This window comes from Ananas comosus, linkage group 10 (genome assembly GCF_001540865.1).
Source record: "Ananas comosus cultivar F153 linkage group 10, ASM154086v1, whole genome shotgun sequence".
Lineage (NCBI taxonomy): Eukaryota > Viridiplantae > Streptophyta > Magnoliopsida > Poales > Bromeliaceae > Ananas > Ananas comosus.
Window position 1 is genome coordinate 823,222 of NC_033630.1, and position 17,840 is coordinate 841,061.

The 17,840-nt window shown below is 37.8% G+C and overlaps 2 protein-coding genes across 3 annotated transcripts; one reads left to right on the top strand and one right to left on the bottom strand.

Moving 5' to 3' along the window:
• LOC109716332 (polyadenylate-binding protein 3) lies at window positions 887-6,547 on the top strand. Of its 2 annotated transcripts, none has more exons than XM_020241709.1 (7): window positions 887-1,308; window positions 2,158-2,933; window positions 3,028-3,105; window positions 3,239-3,328; window positions 4,078-4,362; window positions 5,166-5,393; window positions 5,912-6,547. In XM_020241709.1, exons 1-7 carry the CDS (start codon window positions 1,041-1,043, stop codon window positions 6,137-6,139), a joined length of 1,953 nt encoding a protein of 650 aa, XP_020097298.1. In that variant the 5' UTR covers window positions 887-1,040; the 3' UTR covers window positions 6,140-6,547. The 2 variants fall into 2 exon arrangements, with proteins under 2 accessions (XP_020097298.1, XP_020097299.1); XM_020241710.1 differs by having other exon boundaries at window positions 5,169-5,393.
• Window positions 6,752-11,852, bottom strand: LOC109716333 (translation factor GUF1 homolog, mitochondrial). Its single transcript, XM_020241711.1, has 11 exons — window positions 11,404-11,852; window positions 10,240-10,990; window positions 9,613-9,769; window positions 9,447-9,501; window positions 9,157-9,224; window positions 8,975-9,079; window positions 8,787-8,858; window positions 8,590-8,703; window positions 8,104-8,304; window positions 7,797-7,973; window positions 6,752-7,093 (listed from the first exon to the last, which is right to left on the bottom strand). Exons 1-10 carry the CDS (start codon window positions 11,719-11,721, stop codon window positions 7,808-7,810), a joined length of 2,007 nt encoding a protein of 668 aa, XP_020097300.1. The 5' UTR covers window positions 11,722-11,852; the 3' UTR covers window positions 6,752-7,093; window positions 7,797-7,807.

The following is a 17,840-nucleotide window of genomic DNA, read 5'->3' on the forward strand; positions in this document are numbered from 1 at the left end:
GAATACGAACAAAATGAATAATATATTTTTTTTCTTAAAAAAAATTTTAATAATAAAAAAATTCAAAGAAAATAAAGACAATCAACAAATTGATCGGATCTAATAATCAATTTGTGAAACTTAAATTTTTTCGGTCAATAGTTCAACTATTATTGTACTCGGTAAAATCCATATGAGAACTTTTACTATTAGATAATGTTTCTAGATCATTCTATTGAAATAAATAGAGATTACTGCTAAGTTCTAGTTGAATTGAATCATTCGTGCATCCTGGGTCCGGTTCGCCCGAGTTAGACCGGCCCGTTCCGGGACATTTCCGGTCCAACCGACACCGACTCAGTCCACATCACCGTATCTTTCCAGGATAAAATAACCGAGTCGAAGTAATATTCTCGTTACTCCCGGTACGCTTACCGCCTCTAGTAAATTAACAAACGCGATTTGGCAAACCCGCGTGGCGCGCACCTCTTGGATACATACCGGTGACGACACCTCACGTCGTAACGGAAAGAAACCGAAAACCGCGCGAACTTACGAAATTAGCCTCCGCAAACGCTCCGAATCCTGCTGGCATACCCGTAAATAAATCCAAGTCCGAGTCGAGTTTGGTGCGGCCACCTACGCGCGCACGCTATCTCTAGTCCACTTCACCACCCGCACGTGCCAAATCCCGACCAACATCACCGCGTCTGCCTACCGTCCGTACAAACCCACGGTGCGAGGCTGTTACGACCGTCAGATGCGGGGTGTACTGATCTCAACCGTCGAACTCGGACGGCTGTGATTGAGACGGGAAAATCTCAACGCTTGGATCGACCGCGCACGATGGGTGTGTCCGCATAAAAAAGCGATCCGCTCTTTCTCTCTCTCTCTCCGCCTCCGCACCGTCCCTATATAGAATGTGTTTCCTCTCTTATGAATCAACTCTTTCGCGTCTACTAGCGTGTTGAGAAGGGATTAGAACCAGTGCGATTAGGGTTTCGGGGGTATCTTCTCCGATCACGCGCCATCGATCGCCCCAGCTCTCGACTCCCGCGGCAATGGCGAGCCTCTCCTCGGCGTTCCAGCCCCCGGCGGCGCCGTCCCCGCCGCAGATGTCGCCGGGGCCGTCGCCGCAGGGCGGCGGCGGCGCCGCATTCGGGAACGCGTCTCTCTACGTCGGCGACCTCGATCGCGGGATCACGGAGGCGCAGCTCTACGAACTGTTCAACCCCGTCGCACCCGTCGCCTCCGTTAGGGTTTGCAGGGATCAAGTCCGGAGGTTCTCCCTCGGATACGCCTATGTCAATTTCCACACTATGCAAGATGGTATAATTGATCGGGATCGCCCTTCTCTTTTAGTAGATTTCAACTTCGTTCCCTGCTCTCTCTGTTCCTTGCTTAAGTTAATGAGTGTTGATGATACTTGCTATTGTTGCAGTGCGGTACTATTTAGTGGTTGATCACAAAATTTATCTATCGGATCGATTCCATTAAGAAAACTCGTTTCTTTTTGCCTGTTTTCAATTCTTACCCTTTAGAAGTTTCTCTGTTGATCTTTGTATCTATTATTCTGTAGTAAGGAGTAAAAGATTTGAGCAGGTTTTGTTTGTCTTTTTACTGCAATTTCATTTTTAATGTCTGTTTTGGTAAATGTAAGTTCATTCGTTGCCTATCGTTTTTTTAATTAAAATGTTTCATTTTTAATGGCTGTTTCGGTAAAATATTATGTTTGTCATGATGGAGATTTCAAGAGATGCCTTTTGCATCGAGACTCGTGATCTGCTTAGAATTCATCGAATCGTTGCTTGTGAAATAAAGTGGCGACCTTGATATCTTGGTTGAGGTTAGCTAAAATTCAAGGGTCTGGTTTTACATGGTTCCCATTATTTAAAGTTTTTACCCAATTATACCAGTATCCCAAGTATGTTAAAAAGTTAAAATTTTAGATCTTTTTTAGTATCACTCTCGTTAAGATAATGAATTATAAAACATAAGCAATGATAGGAATTTGATTGTTTATTAATGCTTACTAGGTAGCCTGAACAGTGAACATTTGATTTAGTGCGCTAACCTCTTTGTGCTGCCACTACTATTTAGTGAGAAGTTTTAATGTATGGAATTCCGTGCTCATAGTACTAAATAATTTTTTTTTCCCATCCTCCACCTTTTTCGCAGCTAAACATGCAATGGAGATCTTGAATTTCACTCCCATTCATGGGAAACCTATCAGGATCATGTTCTCACACCGAGATCCTAGCATCCGAAAGAGTGGTCTAGCTAATATATTTATAAAGAATCTTGACCCTACCATTGATAACAAATCTCTGCATGATATATTTGCATCTTTTGGTACTGTCCTTTCCTGTAAGGTGGCAACCGATATTAATGGCCAATCAAAAGGATATGGCTTCGTGCAGTTTGACCGTGAAGAAGCAGCTGAAAATGCCATCAACCAACTTAATGGGATGTTGATGAATGAAAGGAAGGTTTATGTCGGTCTATTTGTCCGTCGTCAAGAGAGAGATAAAGGGAATGGATCAATTAAATTCACTAATGTATATGTAAAGAACTTGCCAGAGACATTTACTGATGATGACTTGATAAGGGAATTCAAAAGTTTTGGAGATATCACCAGTGCTGTAGTCATGAGAGATGCAACTGGCAATTCAAGGGGTTTTGGTTTTGTAAATTTTGATAAACCAGATGCTGCTGCTGCTTCTGTTGAAAACCTCAATGGAAAAACTATAAATGATAAAGTTTTGTATGTTGGAAGAGCTCAGAAAAAAGGTGAAAGGGAAGCTGAGCTGAAGGCCAAGTATGAGCAGGAGCGAAGTGGAAGACTTGAAAAACTTCGAGGACGTAATTTGTATGTAAAGAATCTTGATGAGAATATTGATGATGTACAACTTAGGAACATATTTTCTGAGTTTGGCTTTGTAATTTCCTCCAAGGTATCCCCCATGCGAACTACTGTATTTAGCTTCTACTTTCTCTGTCGTAGTGATTGTGATATAGGTTTATCTACGTTATCTTGTACTCTTTTAGGTCATGGTTGACTCACAAGGGCAGAGCAAGGGGTCAGGATTTGTGGCATTTTCATCTGCAGAAGACGCTATCCATGCTGTAAGTGGGTTGTTACTATTAATTACTGATTTCATATTTTATTCACTTGCAATTTTGAACCTTGTCTCGTAACATTGTAGAGATGAATGACTTTTCATTAAATGAGATGGCTGTGTTGTAAAACATCCTTTAGATAAATGAAATGAATGGGAAAATGATCGGGAGGAAACCGTTGTACGTTGCTCTGGCACAAAGTAAGGAGGAAAGAAGGGCAAGGTTGCAGGTGCGTGGAATGTTTTTTTCTTCTCGTCTAATGCATTACTGGGTCTCTGGTACTTTGTGCATTGGTTAGCTGCAGTACATTCTTGAGCCCGTTCTTTTCTTTTCAGTTCCATTATGTCATCTTATGTATTATGATTCACTTTGGATGAAGCTCTTTTCTTGCAAATGGTGTTTTCTTCCTTTTTTCGCCCTTTTCTGAATTATTTTTTGTAAGTTGGTGTAATATTAAATTAGTGTGGTCAGAATAGTCTATGTGACTAATTTAAGGCATCTTTTGCACTTAATTTCTAATTAGTCTTGTTATCTTCTTTTTTGTGTGATTCATCTCTTGCTTTCTATTTCCCCACCCTTCTATTATTCTCACTTTATTATAACCTACCATTCTATTATTCTCGCTTTATTATGAGATTTGATGCTGATTAGGCATTAGATTTGGTTTATTTGTGTCTTCCCTATTTGGAAATTCTTCTTGCTTGGTATGCTTGTAATTCCCCACTCCAAAATGACTATGATCATCTTTTCTTTTGCTCCTTGAATTTGCTTATGCTCTTAATTTTCATCCATGTGACTATAGTCTTCTCGGGGTATCATATCAATCAGTTAATAACTTTTTGAAGTATGAAATTCACTAACTTTCCGCTCAGTTTAAGATGCTTTGTTCTGGTATTGTGCTTGTACAACTGCCCTTGTTGTGTGAGCTTTGTCATAGCTTTGATATTGAAATGATTTGTTTACTCTGTGATTTGGCAGGCCCATTTTGCTCAACTTAATGCTCAAGGGGCAATGACACCCGTGCCTTCTATCCCAGGTTACCACCCTGGTCCCCCTAGGCTTGCCCCCCCTCAGCACCTCTATTTTGGCCAGGGGGGCCCCAGTCTGATCCCACCCCAACCTGCGGGCTACAGCTTCCAACAGCAACTTATTCCAGGGATGCGCACCCCCAATTACGTGATGCCTTATAATGTTCAGAGGCAAGGACAAGCTGGTCAGAGGATTGGTGCGAGGCGTCAGCAGATGCAACAGCAGCAGCAGCAGGTATGCCATTGCTTATTGAACATGACTTCCTTGTTTTTTTCACTTGTACTTTCTGATTTATATTTTCTGTTTATCTGATGTTTTGCTCATCATATTAAAGTTTCTGCAAAGTCAAACAAATGGTGCAAATGCCATGAACTTTATAAGTTATTTGTTATGTCTATATGCGGGCTTGCTTGGACATAAGATCATTATAGGTGGAACATCCTTTTCAATTGAGCTAGTTTGGGCACTTTTGATGCTGCTGCCAAAATTGATTAGTTTGAGTCTTCATTCCATCTGTTCTTATGTATGCGCACACGTGCGTGTGTGAGATACCATTTTGGTAACAAGTAATACCTTGTGGTATAATGAACTCTTTAATGGTCTTTCCGAATTTTTGGTAATTGCTTGAATTTGGTTGATATTCATTGTAATCTTTCTCTTGATTCACATTGTTCCCTTATTATCTGACTTGCATATGCAATTCAGGATAGAACTGCATTGCTTTGGCACATAAACTAAAAGTTAAAAAGTCACCCAGACCTCCTTGAATACATTTGATATTCCTGTTCCTGTGGTTTGAAACATTAGCCTTACTTTTAGTACATTTGTTGTCAAATTAATTTTTGCCTTGTTCATCAGGTCTTAATGTTTTTCTTTCATTTATCCTAGTGGTTTATCCAACTCTGTATTGACCCTATTTTTAAATCTAGCCGAAGAGAAAAGAACTAGAATGATATTTGTCGTAATTGATTCATTAAGCACTAGACTATTTTCAAGTGATACTTTTTAACACATCCTTTTCCTTTAACTTGGGAATTCAGCTGGTTCAGCGCAACACTAATCAAGGCTTTAGATATATGCAAAGTGGTCGCAATGGGGTTGACCCAACAATGCAGCCCCAAGGTCTGATGGGTCCGATGATGCCTTTGCCACTTGATCCCAGCGGTATGCATGTTGCCCAGATGGATGCTATCCGGCCTTCACCTATTCCAATCACAGCTCTTGCCTCTGCTTTAGCTTCTGCTTCTTCCGAGCAACAACGCATTGTAAGAATTTAGCTAACATACTTTTACTTGTCAAGTTGTCCCTTATATGATTTGTTTATACTTCCTCAAATTATTGGTGCATGCAGTCTGTTACGTAAATTCGGTTTAGCTTGTTCATTGCATAGCTTTGCTACTGAAAGGTAGCCGTGAGTTGTTCGTCCAAACTAGCATTTTAGGGTTCCAAGATGAGTTCTCCGGCCTCTAAAGAAGAAGTTTTAATTTGAAACTTCTGCTTTTCGCTTCAATAGAAAGCTATTACTGAAACATTAATGAAAAGGCTCTGAAGGCTTTTCTGAGCGGCTCTCAGACTGCACTTTCTATATATAAATATATATATATACACACACACACATAGAAGCCACAGGCTTTTGTCATTATTAGAGATGCACAATTTGTGTCCTTTTAATATGATCAGGAAGATTGCTTGTTAAGTTCATCAAATTCTTCATGATGAAAAAACCATCTTAACGTTTTAGCTCATCTAATTATGCAATTTCTATTGTATATGAATTTTACAGATTCTGGGTGAGCAATTGTACCCACTCGTTGAACGAATAGAGCGAGAGCAAGCTGGTAAAGTTACAGGTATGCTGCTCGAGATGGATCAAACCGAGGTACTCCACCTCATAGAATCGCCCGATGATCTTCAGAGCAAAGTCGCAGAAGCTATGGAAGTTCTACAACAGGCTCATGTTGCGGGCTCAGATGCTGTCAATCAGCTTGGCTCATTATCCTTGAATGACTGAAGCTTGTGGTTTAGAATTTATTTATCTTTGGCTTGAATTGATCTTGATACTGCTTCAGTGGCCTTTACAAATAAAAAAAAATAAAAAAATATATATACAATTTTAAAAAAATTTAAAAAAAAGAGAGCAAAAGTTTTGGGTATTAACCATGATACAAGCGAGATAGTTAACTTAGAGGCCTTTTTTTTTTTTCATTTTTTAGGGTCATCTTAGAGTTTCAGGTTTTATTTTAATGCTCTGTTTTCTTTTTTCTTTTTGTGTGTGTGGTGGGTCGCAGATGATTGGTGGTTGGTAGTCGTTCTGGTGTATTGAGTCATCTCCATGTTTTTTTTTTCATTTTGGCTTGTAGATGATTGGTACTTTCTTTTTTTTTTTGAATATTTATTCAATGAAGCTTGTACTTACTAAGCTGTGCTGTAATGCCCTGTGTGCTTGTGGTTTCTTGATGATCGTTCTGTGCTCTCTTTTTTTTCTCCTTATTTTTTGGTAAGAAATTTAAGATAAGTACTGCACATTCTTTCATGATTTTTAAGATAGTTTACTTTATACCGTCTTAACATGCTATCACTGCTGAAGCATAAAAGGTTGATGACACGCGTATGGCGTTCACAATTATATAACCAGCAGTCAAATATCAGCTAATGTGTAGTTGCTTATCCATGCTCCAGGTAAAATTAAGATCATGTTACAATGTGCTGCTAACATCAAAGTTCCTTTTGTTCATTTCATTTAGGCAAAACAAATTTATTGATGACCAACTCCTTGAAAGAATATAATGATGATAACAGTGTTCTAGTGAATGCCGCATGGTTCATCAGGTTGTTGTTGTCGTAGATCGATACAGCCCCCTGCCGTACTTACATTTCCTTTAAACTTGTTATGAACTGAAGCATTTAGGCTACATATTCTGCTGCATCTTGAGAGGAAGCCTTTTCTCACTGCAATTTCTCTTGACTAAATAGACAAATATGTTGTTAGCGCAAAGGCACGAGTTCATAATCATCAAACATTTCATCATCTAAGATTTTAACCAAATAATATAACACAACTTGAAGATAAATGCTGGAGCTTCTGCACACTAGAGCCATTCATTGCTCTTCACTGAAACTGTCCACCAGCTTTTTGCCATAAAAGAACTGGAAATTTCAAATTTAGAACTTCTATTTTTTTGGAATCAAAAACGTCATTTTAGCCTCTCCACAGTAGATACTCCATGCCATGGCTTTTGTTTCTAAAATGCTTGACATCTACTCAAGATGTTCATTAGGCACTTTGTGTAATAGTTGTTAACGGAGCTGCCCATGGAGGCTGTGAAGATCCTCGAAGCTAAAGTTATAATTCTAGAATAATCTTTTCAGCTTTACCAACTAAGTGCTACTTTGTCACTCTACTTTATCACTCGAATCACAAGGCAGAAAAAATTGATTCACCACCCCAGCCATGAACTACTTAGTGATTCGCCCTCCATTCAAATGATCAAATCTCTACTTTCCAACCCCCTTGCTCCCAACAAAAATAATTTAAATTGGAATGGATGGCAGATCAAACGTCCGGTTTATGGCTGGATGCGATGACTGGATGTGGTGGAGCACATCCAGGCAATAAACTCTCCTAAATAAGAAGACGAACGTTTTCAAGCAGCAATTTGCAAACTCACCTACTTTACATTCAAGAGATCTTGAACAGCTCATGAAATGCTTCTTGTGGTATATCGACAGAGCCAATGCGCTTCATGCGTTTCTTCCCTTCCTTCTGCTTTTCCAAAAGTTTCTTCTTCCGAGTGACATCACCACCATAGCATTTTGCTAGAACATTCTTTCTCATCGCTGAGAGGCTGTAAGATGCAGAATAGATAACATAGAGATTTCCTTTTTCTGTTATTTTTTCCCTAAATGAAAAGGAAATTTTCAAGGTTTACCACAAAAATTTCCAATATAATTCTATAAGATGTGTTAATGTCTTACGTTTCCCTGGCAACAACTTTGGAACCAATTGCCGCTTGTATGGTTATGTCAAACATTTGTCTGTCTATCAACTTCTTAAGTTTATCCACCAATTCACGGCCGACCCTTTGCGCCTTCAGACTATGAACTATAGTTGCCATAGCATCGACAGGTTGGCCATTGAGGAGGACGTCCAGTTTTACCAGATCTGATTTTTGGTACCTGTCAAGTGAGATAAAAAAAAGTGAAAATGTCAAGATACAACAGACAATAGAAAAACAATCGACAATTCTGCGATTTTTAGAATATATTGCTGCTTCATTAAATGATGCATATCTTATAAACATGAGGCTTTGAGAGTTCAGATTTCACGAGTCGCTAATCACTAAGACCACACAAAGGGGAAAAAAGAAACATTAATAAACAAGAATAACACTCAACAAAGTTGAGAGTATGAATGTCACTTCTATACAAACTGGCGGGTTGAGAGTGTAAGCAAAGACTTACTCAGAATCTTCGTAATCAAAGGTGGCATATCCAGATGTTATACTTTTCAATTCATTGTAGAAGTCCACAATAATTTCCCTCAGTGGCAACCGATATTTCATAAGAGCACGTTGACTGCAAGTTATAATGAATTACCAAATATAAAAGAGCATATAAGTAAACGAAATCAATATCCATTCATCTTTAACAAATATTACCTGTCAATGAACGAATATTCTAGCTGCTCTCCTCTTCTTTCTGAACAGAGTGTAATAATAGGTCCCACATACCTGAATATGTATGGAAATAGTTATTTGATAAAGCTTGAAATGGTCATTTAAGATAAGCAAATAGCATGCATCAGAGGAAGTCTCGAAGAGTATAAGAATAAGGAAGCAGAGCTTACTCACTAGGAATAATAATAGTCGCAATAACAGACGGCTCCCAACAAGCAGCTACACGTTTTCCAGGATTTGAAGCCAGTGCAGCAGGATTCTGGACTTGTATTTTACTGCAGAAGGAAAGCAGAATTGGATGACATAATTAAGTTTATAGGTTGCTAATCTAATATTACACAGTAAATCGTACCTTCCATCTGCATACTCAAAAATATACGGTACAGTTGGTATTGTTGATATTACTCGAGCTCCATATTCCTATATTATATATATAGTACCGAAAAGTGTCAAGGAAAAGTTAGTCATAAGTCTTAATTTGATTTACACAGTTACTAGATTGGATGAATTTGGGAGAACATCGAATCAATAAAAATAGAGGTTAGATAATGGACACAGAGGTTTGATCAATGAATATACAGGTTGAACAACAGCAAGATTCCCAAAACCAAGAACAAACAAGCAGAGAAAGAGATACTATACTTGTTCAAGCCGTTGATGAAAGACATCCATGTGAAGCAAACCCAGGAAGCCACACCTGCCCATGAGATGATGAGATATGACACTCATATGCAAAATCTATATGTGGAAGTACAACAGAAAAAAGAAGAAGAAACAAAATGGTATATTAAATGCATGAGAAAAGTACCTAAATCCCATGCCTAGTGCAGTACTAGTCTCTTTCATGACTGATACACTTGCATCATTGCATGTCAGTCTCTCTATTGCATGGTTAAGAGCATCAAAATCAGATCCATCAGCCGGATAGAGACCAGAGAACACCATATGCTTCGCAGGCTTGAAACCTGAAAGACTGATTGTAACTAAAATGCTACAAACTCCTTGATTACCAGCCAAATCTCATAAAGATACTAAATTTTATTGGTTATGCTCCCAACAAAAGAAAAACTTGATTTCAAGGGTTAACTACAAATTTAGTTTACTTAAATGTGACTCGCATTTGTGATTGTAAGACTAAAGTCCCTAAAGTTCAACCCCAAATTTAATATCTTCAGAGCTTCAACTTGGTCCCTCTAGTTCGATCTCTGTTTAAATTTCAACACTGAAAATTTTCTCGGATTTTAATTTTGTCCTTAATCTTTTTGACTTGAGCTGTCCGATAGTTGTGCTGGCATGGCACTCCTTCAGATGGCATCAAAGACTAAACTGGTGCAATTGAAACTATAGGGATGGAATTGAAATCAAAGGTCAAAGATCAGGGCCTAACTTTGTAAATAATCATAACTTCGAAAAGCAATAAGATGCAGTGCCGCACCTGGGAGTGGGTCTACTGTGAACTTGGCATGGTAAAGCGTATCGCCAACACGTGCCTCTTTTGTTGAACGCATACCACTTACAACATAACCAACTTGTCCAGTGAATAGAACTCCAGTCGAGGTAAGTTCTGGGTGCATTATACCCACATCTAGAACCTCATAAGTCTGTGAGGTTGCAGCTGAACCAATCTTATCGCCTTTTCGAAGAGCGCCATCAACAACAGCGACATGGCAGATCACTCCTTTATATTCATCGTAGTAAGAATCTAATAAAAGCATCCGTAAAGGTGAATCACGCTTTCCATCTGGAGAAGGTATTCGCTCTATAACAGCGGGTAGGACTTGGTCGAGGCCTTTACCAGTCTTCGCAGAAGTGAGAAGAGCATCTTCAGGATCAAGATCAAATAGAGACTTTAATTGAGATTTAACACGTTCGGGATCAGCAGTAGGCTGATCAATTTTGTTAATTACAGGGATTATGGTTAGGTTTGACTCGAATGCAAGATGAAAATTAGCCACTGTTTGTGCTTGGACTCCTTGGGCAGCATCAACTACTAAAAGAGCACCCTGGCAAGCCGCAAGAGATCTTGAGACCTCGTAGCTGAAGTCCACGTGACCCGGAGTGTCGATGAGATTTAGCAGAAAACTTGGGGAATCTTGTTTATCAGAAGAATTAGTGCCACCAACGGTGTGTCTGTGGAACATGGTTGCTGTTTGCGCCTTAACTGTGATCCCCCTTTCTCTTTCCACCTATAATTACAAAGCCAAACACAAATTTATAACACAAACCTCGGTGCAGATGCATAGCAGTACAAGCTTCAAACTAAAGCTTATGCTTTTGGGCGTCATTGCAGCTTCCTATTACAAGCGGAATATTCAATCTTATGTTCTGCCAAACATCTGGGCTCTACTTCTCAAGTAGAGAAGCTATTCTAAAGTGGTTAAGCAGGCACCCAAACTTATATAATTATGGATATTTCATGTTCCACCACTCCAATCAACTAATATTGAAGAACGAGACTACCATTTAACCTAACTCTCTTGCCACACACATTAATGTTAAGCCAAATCTCAAACAGATAATAAGTGCCCCACCATTCTGATAAAAAACACTGAATAGAAACAGATCAAAAGAAGATCTTTATTCACAATATCTGCTATACCTGTAGCTTATCTAGATACTGGGGTTGGCCATGGCCCCTTTTGATGGTCCCAGTGAGCTCCAGAAGCCGATCGGCGAGCGTCGACTTGCCGTGGTCGACATGAGCGATGATGGAAAAGTTCCGAATCCTCTCCGGCGGATACTGGCTCAAATCCACCACCCCTTCTCTACAATTATGCCGCGATTGGGAGCAAAAGGAGCGATCTTTACCTGAGGCAAGCGGATCAGGATCGTGATACGTCGCGATTCGTCGGGAGATCGACGAGAGAGGTCGGAGCTTCGACCTCGCCTCCCTTGAGGCTCGCATGAGGGCGGCCATTGGAGCACGGGATCGAGCTCGACGTGGATTTTGTGGGGTGTCGCGGGAGGTTAGAGGAGGAATCGGGGAGGAGAGAGGGTTAGGGTTTTGGAAGGGGTTTCCATGTGGAGAGCGGGACGCAATAGAGTTTTACCAACTCGAGCTAAACCTGTTCTACTGATGCACCCGCATGCACGCATACATACATGCATACATACGTATGTAGCGGTTATGTATACATACAAGTATACAAGCATATACCACTCAAACAATTATGATTTGCACTTAAGTCCTATTTTGAGTACTCATTTTCCTGCTATGGAGGTTTTTAAATTTTTTTATGGTAAAAGGAGGGAGTTTAATATTTAATTTAGAGGTACTCCAAATTGGCACCAATCCCAGAGCAAAATGCCCACGCATAGAGGGCTTATCCACAAAATATTTTTTTTTTTTTAATCGATGTAAATATAAAATAATATTTCCGAATATTATGTGATAATAAGTATAAATTATATAAAAATATAGTTGACATGTTATATAAATTATTATAATATTTTAAAAAATTAAGAACATGTTTGGTCCATTATATAATAAAGCGTTATTTAATAAAGCACTATTTAGTGGGATTTTTAGGAAAAGCTATAATAATTTTTTTTTGTAGTCGTAACGAAAAATTACGATACTAAATATTTTATAATCATTTTAAAAAAATTATATTTTAGGGTTGAAGTAGTTATTTGCACACATTTGGTTCTTTGGGGCTTCTAATTGAATTATTATACTTCTAATTATAAAGTGTAAGAAATGTTGCAGAGAAAATGGTTTATATGAAATATTTTGTCAAAATATCATAAAGTACAGGATTATTCATACAAATATACACAAGATGAACAGCAACAGAGTGTCTTCGTTGAAATACACAAATATTTGAGGACTAAGTTGCAAAAAGTCACCACCTCCCTCTCCCGCCAACTCCACATTTCAGTTTGGCTATAAATATAACCCGCGGATTAAACGAGCCCCTTCGTTTATCGTCCCCAACTCCCTCTCTCTCTCTCTCTCTCTCTCCCTCCGTGTCTCCCCTCATAATCGAGGCTTCGCGAGGAACTAGAAAACCTGAGCGAATCGAAGGTAAACATCTCCTCTTCGCGGTTTCCTTTAATCGGAACTGGAGATCGCTTCTTTTTATCACGGATTTGATCATCTGATGAATCTCACTGGGAGAAACCCTAACTATTTTACAATTTGATCGTTAGTGTTGTTAGGGTAAAGCATTTTCAGTTGGATTACCGAAATTTCTAGGTCTCTGTGGTTCTTGTACGAGTTTTTGATCTATTTGTGCTTGATCCGAAGGTTCAAAGATTTGAATAGGATTTGAGAAAGCCCCTTTGATGATTTTCACTAGAATGTTTAACTTTTAAACTGAGCATTATCTTTTGAATCATGCTCGTCCAGTTTGATATCAGCATATGATTCTGTTTTATGCATGTTAATAGGTGTTCTTTCTTTAGGAATGTATAGCTGTTTAGGTCTGTGGTTCGTTTATGAGTCTTTCAATTATCTATGCTTAATCCGAAGAGTCAAAGATTTGAATAAGATTTGATGAGGCCTCTATGGCTGATTTTAGTTCATTAATATGTATAATTAGCATGTCTAATTTTTGAACTGTTAATTATCTTCTTAATCGTGCTTGTCTTGTCTGATATAAGGATATATGATTCTGTTATTGAGCATGATTACATTGTCCTTCTTTGGGAATCTGTAGCCTGATTTCTCGTCAAATTCATCTTGATCTCACTGTCACAGTCAATGCTCTATTGACTCTTGATTGGTGTTGATTCACCAACAGTTGTGTATTCATGTTTCCATTTTTTTCCAAGAATCATTAGCCTGATTCTTACCTCTATTTCCTAATTGTTGTATTGATAAATTCTCGCCTATTGGTGAATTGTAATATGTAAATCTTTACATGTGCAGTATTAAATCGAAAACTACATTTGACACAGAGAAAAAAAATCTTTCTTTAGTATTGAGAAGCTAACATTGTCTCAATTATGTGAAAGTGTGAGGTGTTGGTTTGAAGTCAAATAGGGGGTGTGGAGAAGAGATTTCATGCCTCCTGAAGAATAAATTTTATTTTATTTTTTGAGTAGATAAAAATATTTATTTATTTATTTGTCTTGCTCCTGTAGGGCTTGAATACTTGAATCAATTTTTTTTTTTGAGAGAAATTCTTGAATCATTTTAGTTCACGAAAATGGAGAACACTGCAAGGCGGAGGCTAATGAGCGAATATAGGAAATTGGTGGAGAATCCTCTTGAGGGTATCAGTGCCGAGCCCCTGGACGACAACCTCTTCATCTGGAAAGCTTTTATTACAGGGTATTATATGATAACCCCGGACATTTATAGGACCAAGACCACAGTAGTTGTTCTTACCTTAATGATTATAGGTGAAAATGTATGAATAATCCTATACTATATTGAAATATTGTAAATCAGTCCCTGAAATTCTCATTTAACGACTGTCCCTGAACTTTCTTATATGCCGCAATTCAATCCCCTGAACTTTCTCATATAATGCAAGTCAATCCCTGACTGTCGGAAAAAAGCTTTAAGTTTTTCCTGTAAAATGATCTTTTTCCCCTCTATCTAAAATGATTTTCTTGTTTTAGTTCACTTCATTTGTGTTTAGAAAGGGCATTTTTATAGGAAATAAGTCCCCCGTATAGTCACATAATGCCAATTTATTTGGGGATGGAATTGTAGAATATGGTGAAGTTCAGGAGTAAAGTGTTTAAATGAAAGTTCAAGGAAAGTCACAATAGTGAATAGTAGGGAGACTATCCGTACAGTTTATCTTCAATTCTGTGTTATTCCAAGGTGTCATTCCACTAAGCTAAAACATGCTTTGTCTTTCAACTGCAGCCTTCGTGACACCCCTTGGCAAAGAGGTGAGGCCATTGAAATGCCCATTTTTTCTTTTTTTGAAGTGAAAGTTGATCCTTGAGGCTTGATTGCCTTTCATTAGCTATGAATTCTTGTTTGTTTATTCCAAATTTTTGTGCAACTTTCTATTTTTGTAATTTCTTTTTTTTTGGAAAGCTTGCTATTGTATATTTTTGTAATTTAATCTTCTTTTAACAGTGCCTTTTCAATAGTAACTAACAAAGTGGCTGACAGTGCTTTTCTTGTTTTCTGTTCTTCTTGAATTATCAGGCCGATTTGAACTAAGACTTCAATTTTCTGATGATCATCCAAATCGTCCACCAATAGTGTGCTTCGTTTGTCCAATGTTTCATCCAAACGGTTTGTTGTGCTATGACTCCTGTATGGATACCTTGCTAAGGATGCCGTTAATATATTTTTTCAGTTGGTTAGGTGAAAAGGTAACTCTTTTTTTTTTTTATAATATCTGTATCTGGTTTATTGAATCAGATTGTTTTCTGCCTTCTGTTTTGAAGCTTTATTCACAGGCACTTGAAATGAGAATGTACACTCCAATAAAAATATCTGTTCAGTTGCTTTTTTGTTATGTGTAACCATTGTAGATATGGTTTATGAGTAGGGTGGGTTTATAGTCACCAAAAAAAAAATCTGTCTCATATTTTGAATAACTATTATGCATTGCTAAATTATGTAAAAAAAACCCTTCTTGCAACTTAATCTGAGTGTCAATTATCGACCTGAATAAAAGATTGTATCAGTTTTATCCTTGCACTTTGACATTATCTAAGATTAAAAAATTGGGATGATTATTGAGTTTGAATATACAGCTTCATTGGAATCAGTTGACACATCATATTGATTCTATATTTGAACATCTACATAGCAACTTGATAGATAAATCTAAGACTAGATGAAACAGATTTTCTTGTTTATTTGATCTACGACAGTTTATTGGATAAACTATTCAGTATTTGTGATTTCACTCCCGCTCATTTCCTGAATTATGGATTTGAAATTAACAATCATCTCAAATTTTTTTAATCCTCAGTGTAGATTTCCGTAAAATATTAGGTTAGAAATGAGTTAGGGGCCTTAGGGCTGTAAGCAAGAAATAAGCAAAAGTTCCTTCTTCTTTTTTTTTTTTTTTGTAATTTAGCCCAAATATACCAGCGTCGATTTCAAATATTTTTTTCCCCCGCTTTTATCATTTTAAGATACATAGGGATATTTCTCCTTTGTTATATCTGTCAAGTTTCCCTTTAAAAGAAATAAAAAGAAAATAAAAATATCTGTCAAGTTCAGTAAACTGTAATTGAATTGTTTTGTTTTCTCCAGATATGCCAAAACAGCTTATCAACTTGCCCTGCTATGTAGAACAAATCATTTTGATTATATCCACTTTTCTTTCTGAATAGTTTATCAATGCGGAGCCATATGCTTGAATATTTTAGAGGGTGAGTGGAGTCCAGATTATGAAGCAAAGGAAATACTTTTGGCTGTCCAGGTAGGAGAAACTTCTATCTGGTTTTCGTTTGTCTCAAAGTTAATTGTTTTTTTTCTTTTTTGAGAAAAGGTAGTGTGCTACCGCTTTATTCATTTAGGAGATGAACTTGGCTATAAGGTGAGGCAGCCGGGGGCCTCAAAAAAAAAAAATCAACACATGTATTAATACATAGTATTACGATGGCAGAAGCGAAGCCATAAGTCCTTAAGAGATCTAATCTCGGCCATCAAGTAGCCCGACGAGAGTTTAGCTTTCATGAAGATTCTTCTATTCCTCTCCAACTAGAGCACCCACTAGGTGGTAGCGATAGTCACTAACTCTCTACCCCCCTGGCCCTTGTACACCTCCTTTGTTACAGCGCGCCTCAAAGTTAATTGTTGTTGATGCTTGTTATTCATTTGTTTACTCTGAATGATCTCGTATTCTTGCCAGTCCTTCTATACTTAGCTTCTTCTAGTCTTAAGGTAGTGTGAAAGTGCAAAATGAACATTTTAAACAAAAGATACAGGTTGATTGAATCAAACATATTAAAAAATTAGATAGCAAATTCAAAGCTCTCTCGAAAGGTTGGGAGACGTCTTAGAACAGCCTGTAGCTTATGTCAATTTCATACATCTTTACCTAATTACAGATTATGTCAAGACAGTTTTGTATGTTAACATTGGAAACGCTTCTTGTGTGTTAGTTCTTGCTGAGCAATCCAAATCCTGCCTCACCTGCAAACGCAATTGCTTCTATACTGTTTGAAGATGACAAGCACGAGTATGAAAGGAGAGTACAAGAGATTGTGGAACAGAACTGGCAACACAGCTGAATATAGTGCATCATTGATCTCCGATGCAGTGGTACTTTTCCTATGGTGAAGTTGTTAGATATTGCTTGTCACTGAATCAATTGCAATTCATCATGATACAGCATTTCTACTCCATGCCTGGTGGTACGCATATATCTTCTTTCTCTTTTAAGTGCCGAGAGCATTAATCACTCTCTTGGACATTTAATTGTGCTGGTATGCTTTTGTGTCCTATTTGGACTGAAAATCATTTGTTTTACTAGACTTGACATTTAGTTGAACATTTTTCTTCTTGTCGACATTAGTACCGGCCACTAAGCAGCTAAATTAAGGGCAACTCGAAAGCATTTGCTTCTTAAGTGAGATAATCGATCAACATTACCTCCGTTTGCATTGCAATCAGGCCAGCTTAAAATTAAACTGATTCTGAATCTTTAAAAAGAAAGCACACCCCACCATAATGTGAAGAAATACATGTTGTAGAATAGTCTGCAGCTACGTCATTACTCGAAACAGTAACTTGCCAAGTTGGAGATCTCATTACTCTTTATGAAGTAGGTTCATGGGAAGTCACTTTATAAATTGCTGTTCCTAATACTTACTGAATGCTTACTCAACTTCTTAGGACTTGACAATAAGTTTAGACTAATTATCTGTTGTGGGATCAAAGTTAGAAAATATCGGTACCAATATGGTTATAGATGATTGATTCTCATCAGAACAAACTAGGTAGTTATGGGTGTTACCTTCTTGCGAATCATTATAATGAATGATCTCTTGTAATTGTGACGAGTAGCTCCCCGCTCTTTTTTTTAAAAAAAGTTTTTTTTTTCTTTTTCATGCACATAATTTTCTACCATTTTATATAATCTTAGTATAGGGTATCACCCTTAC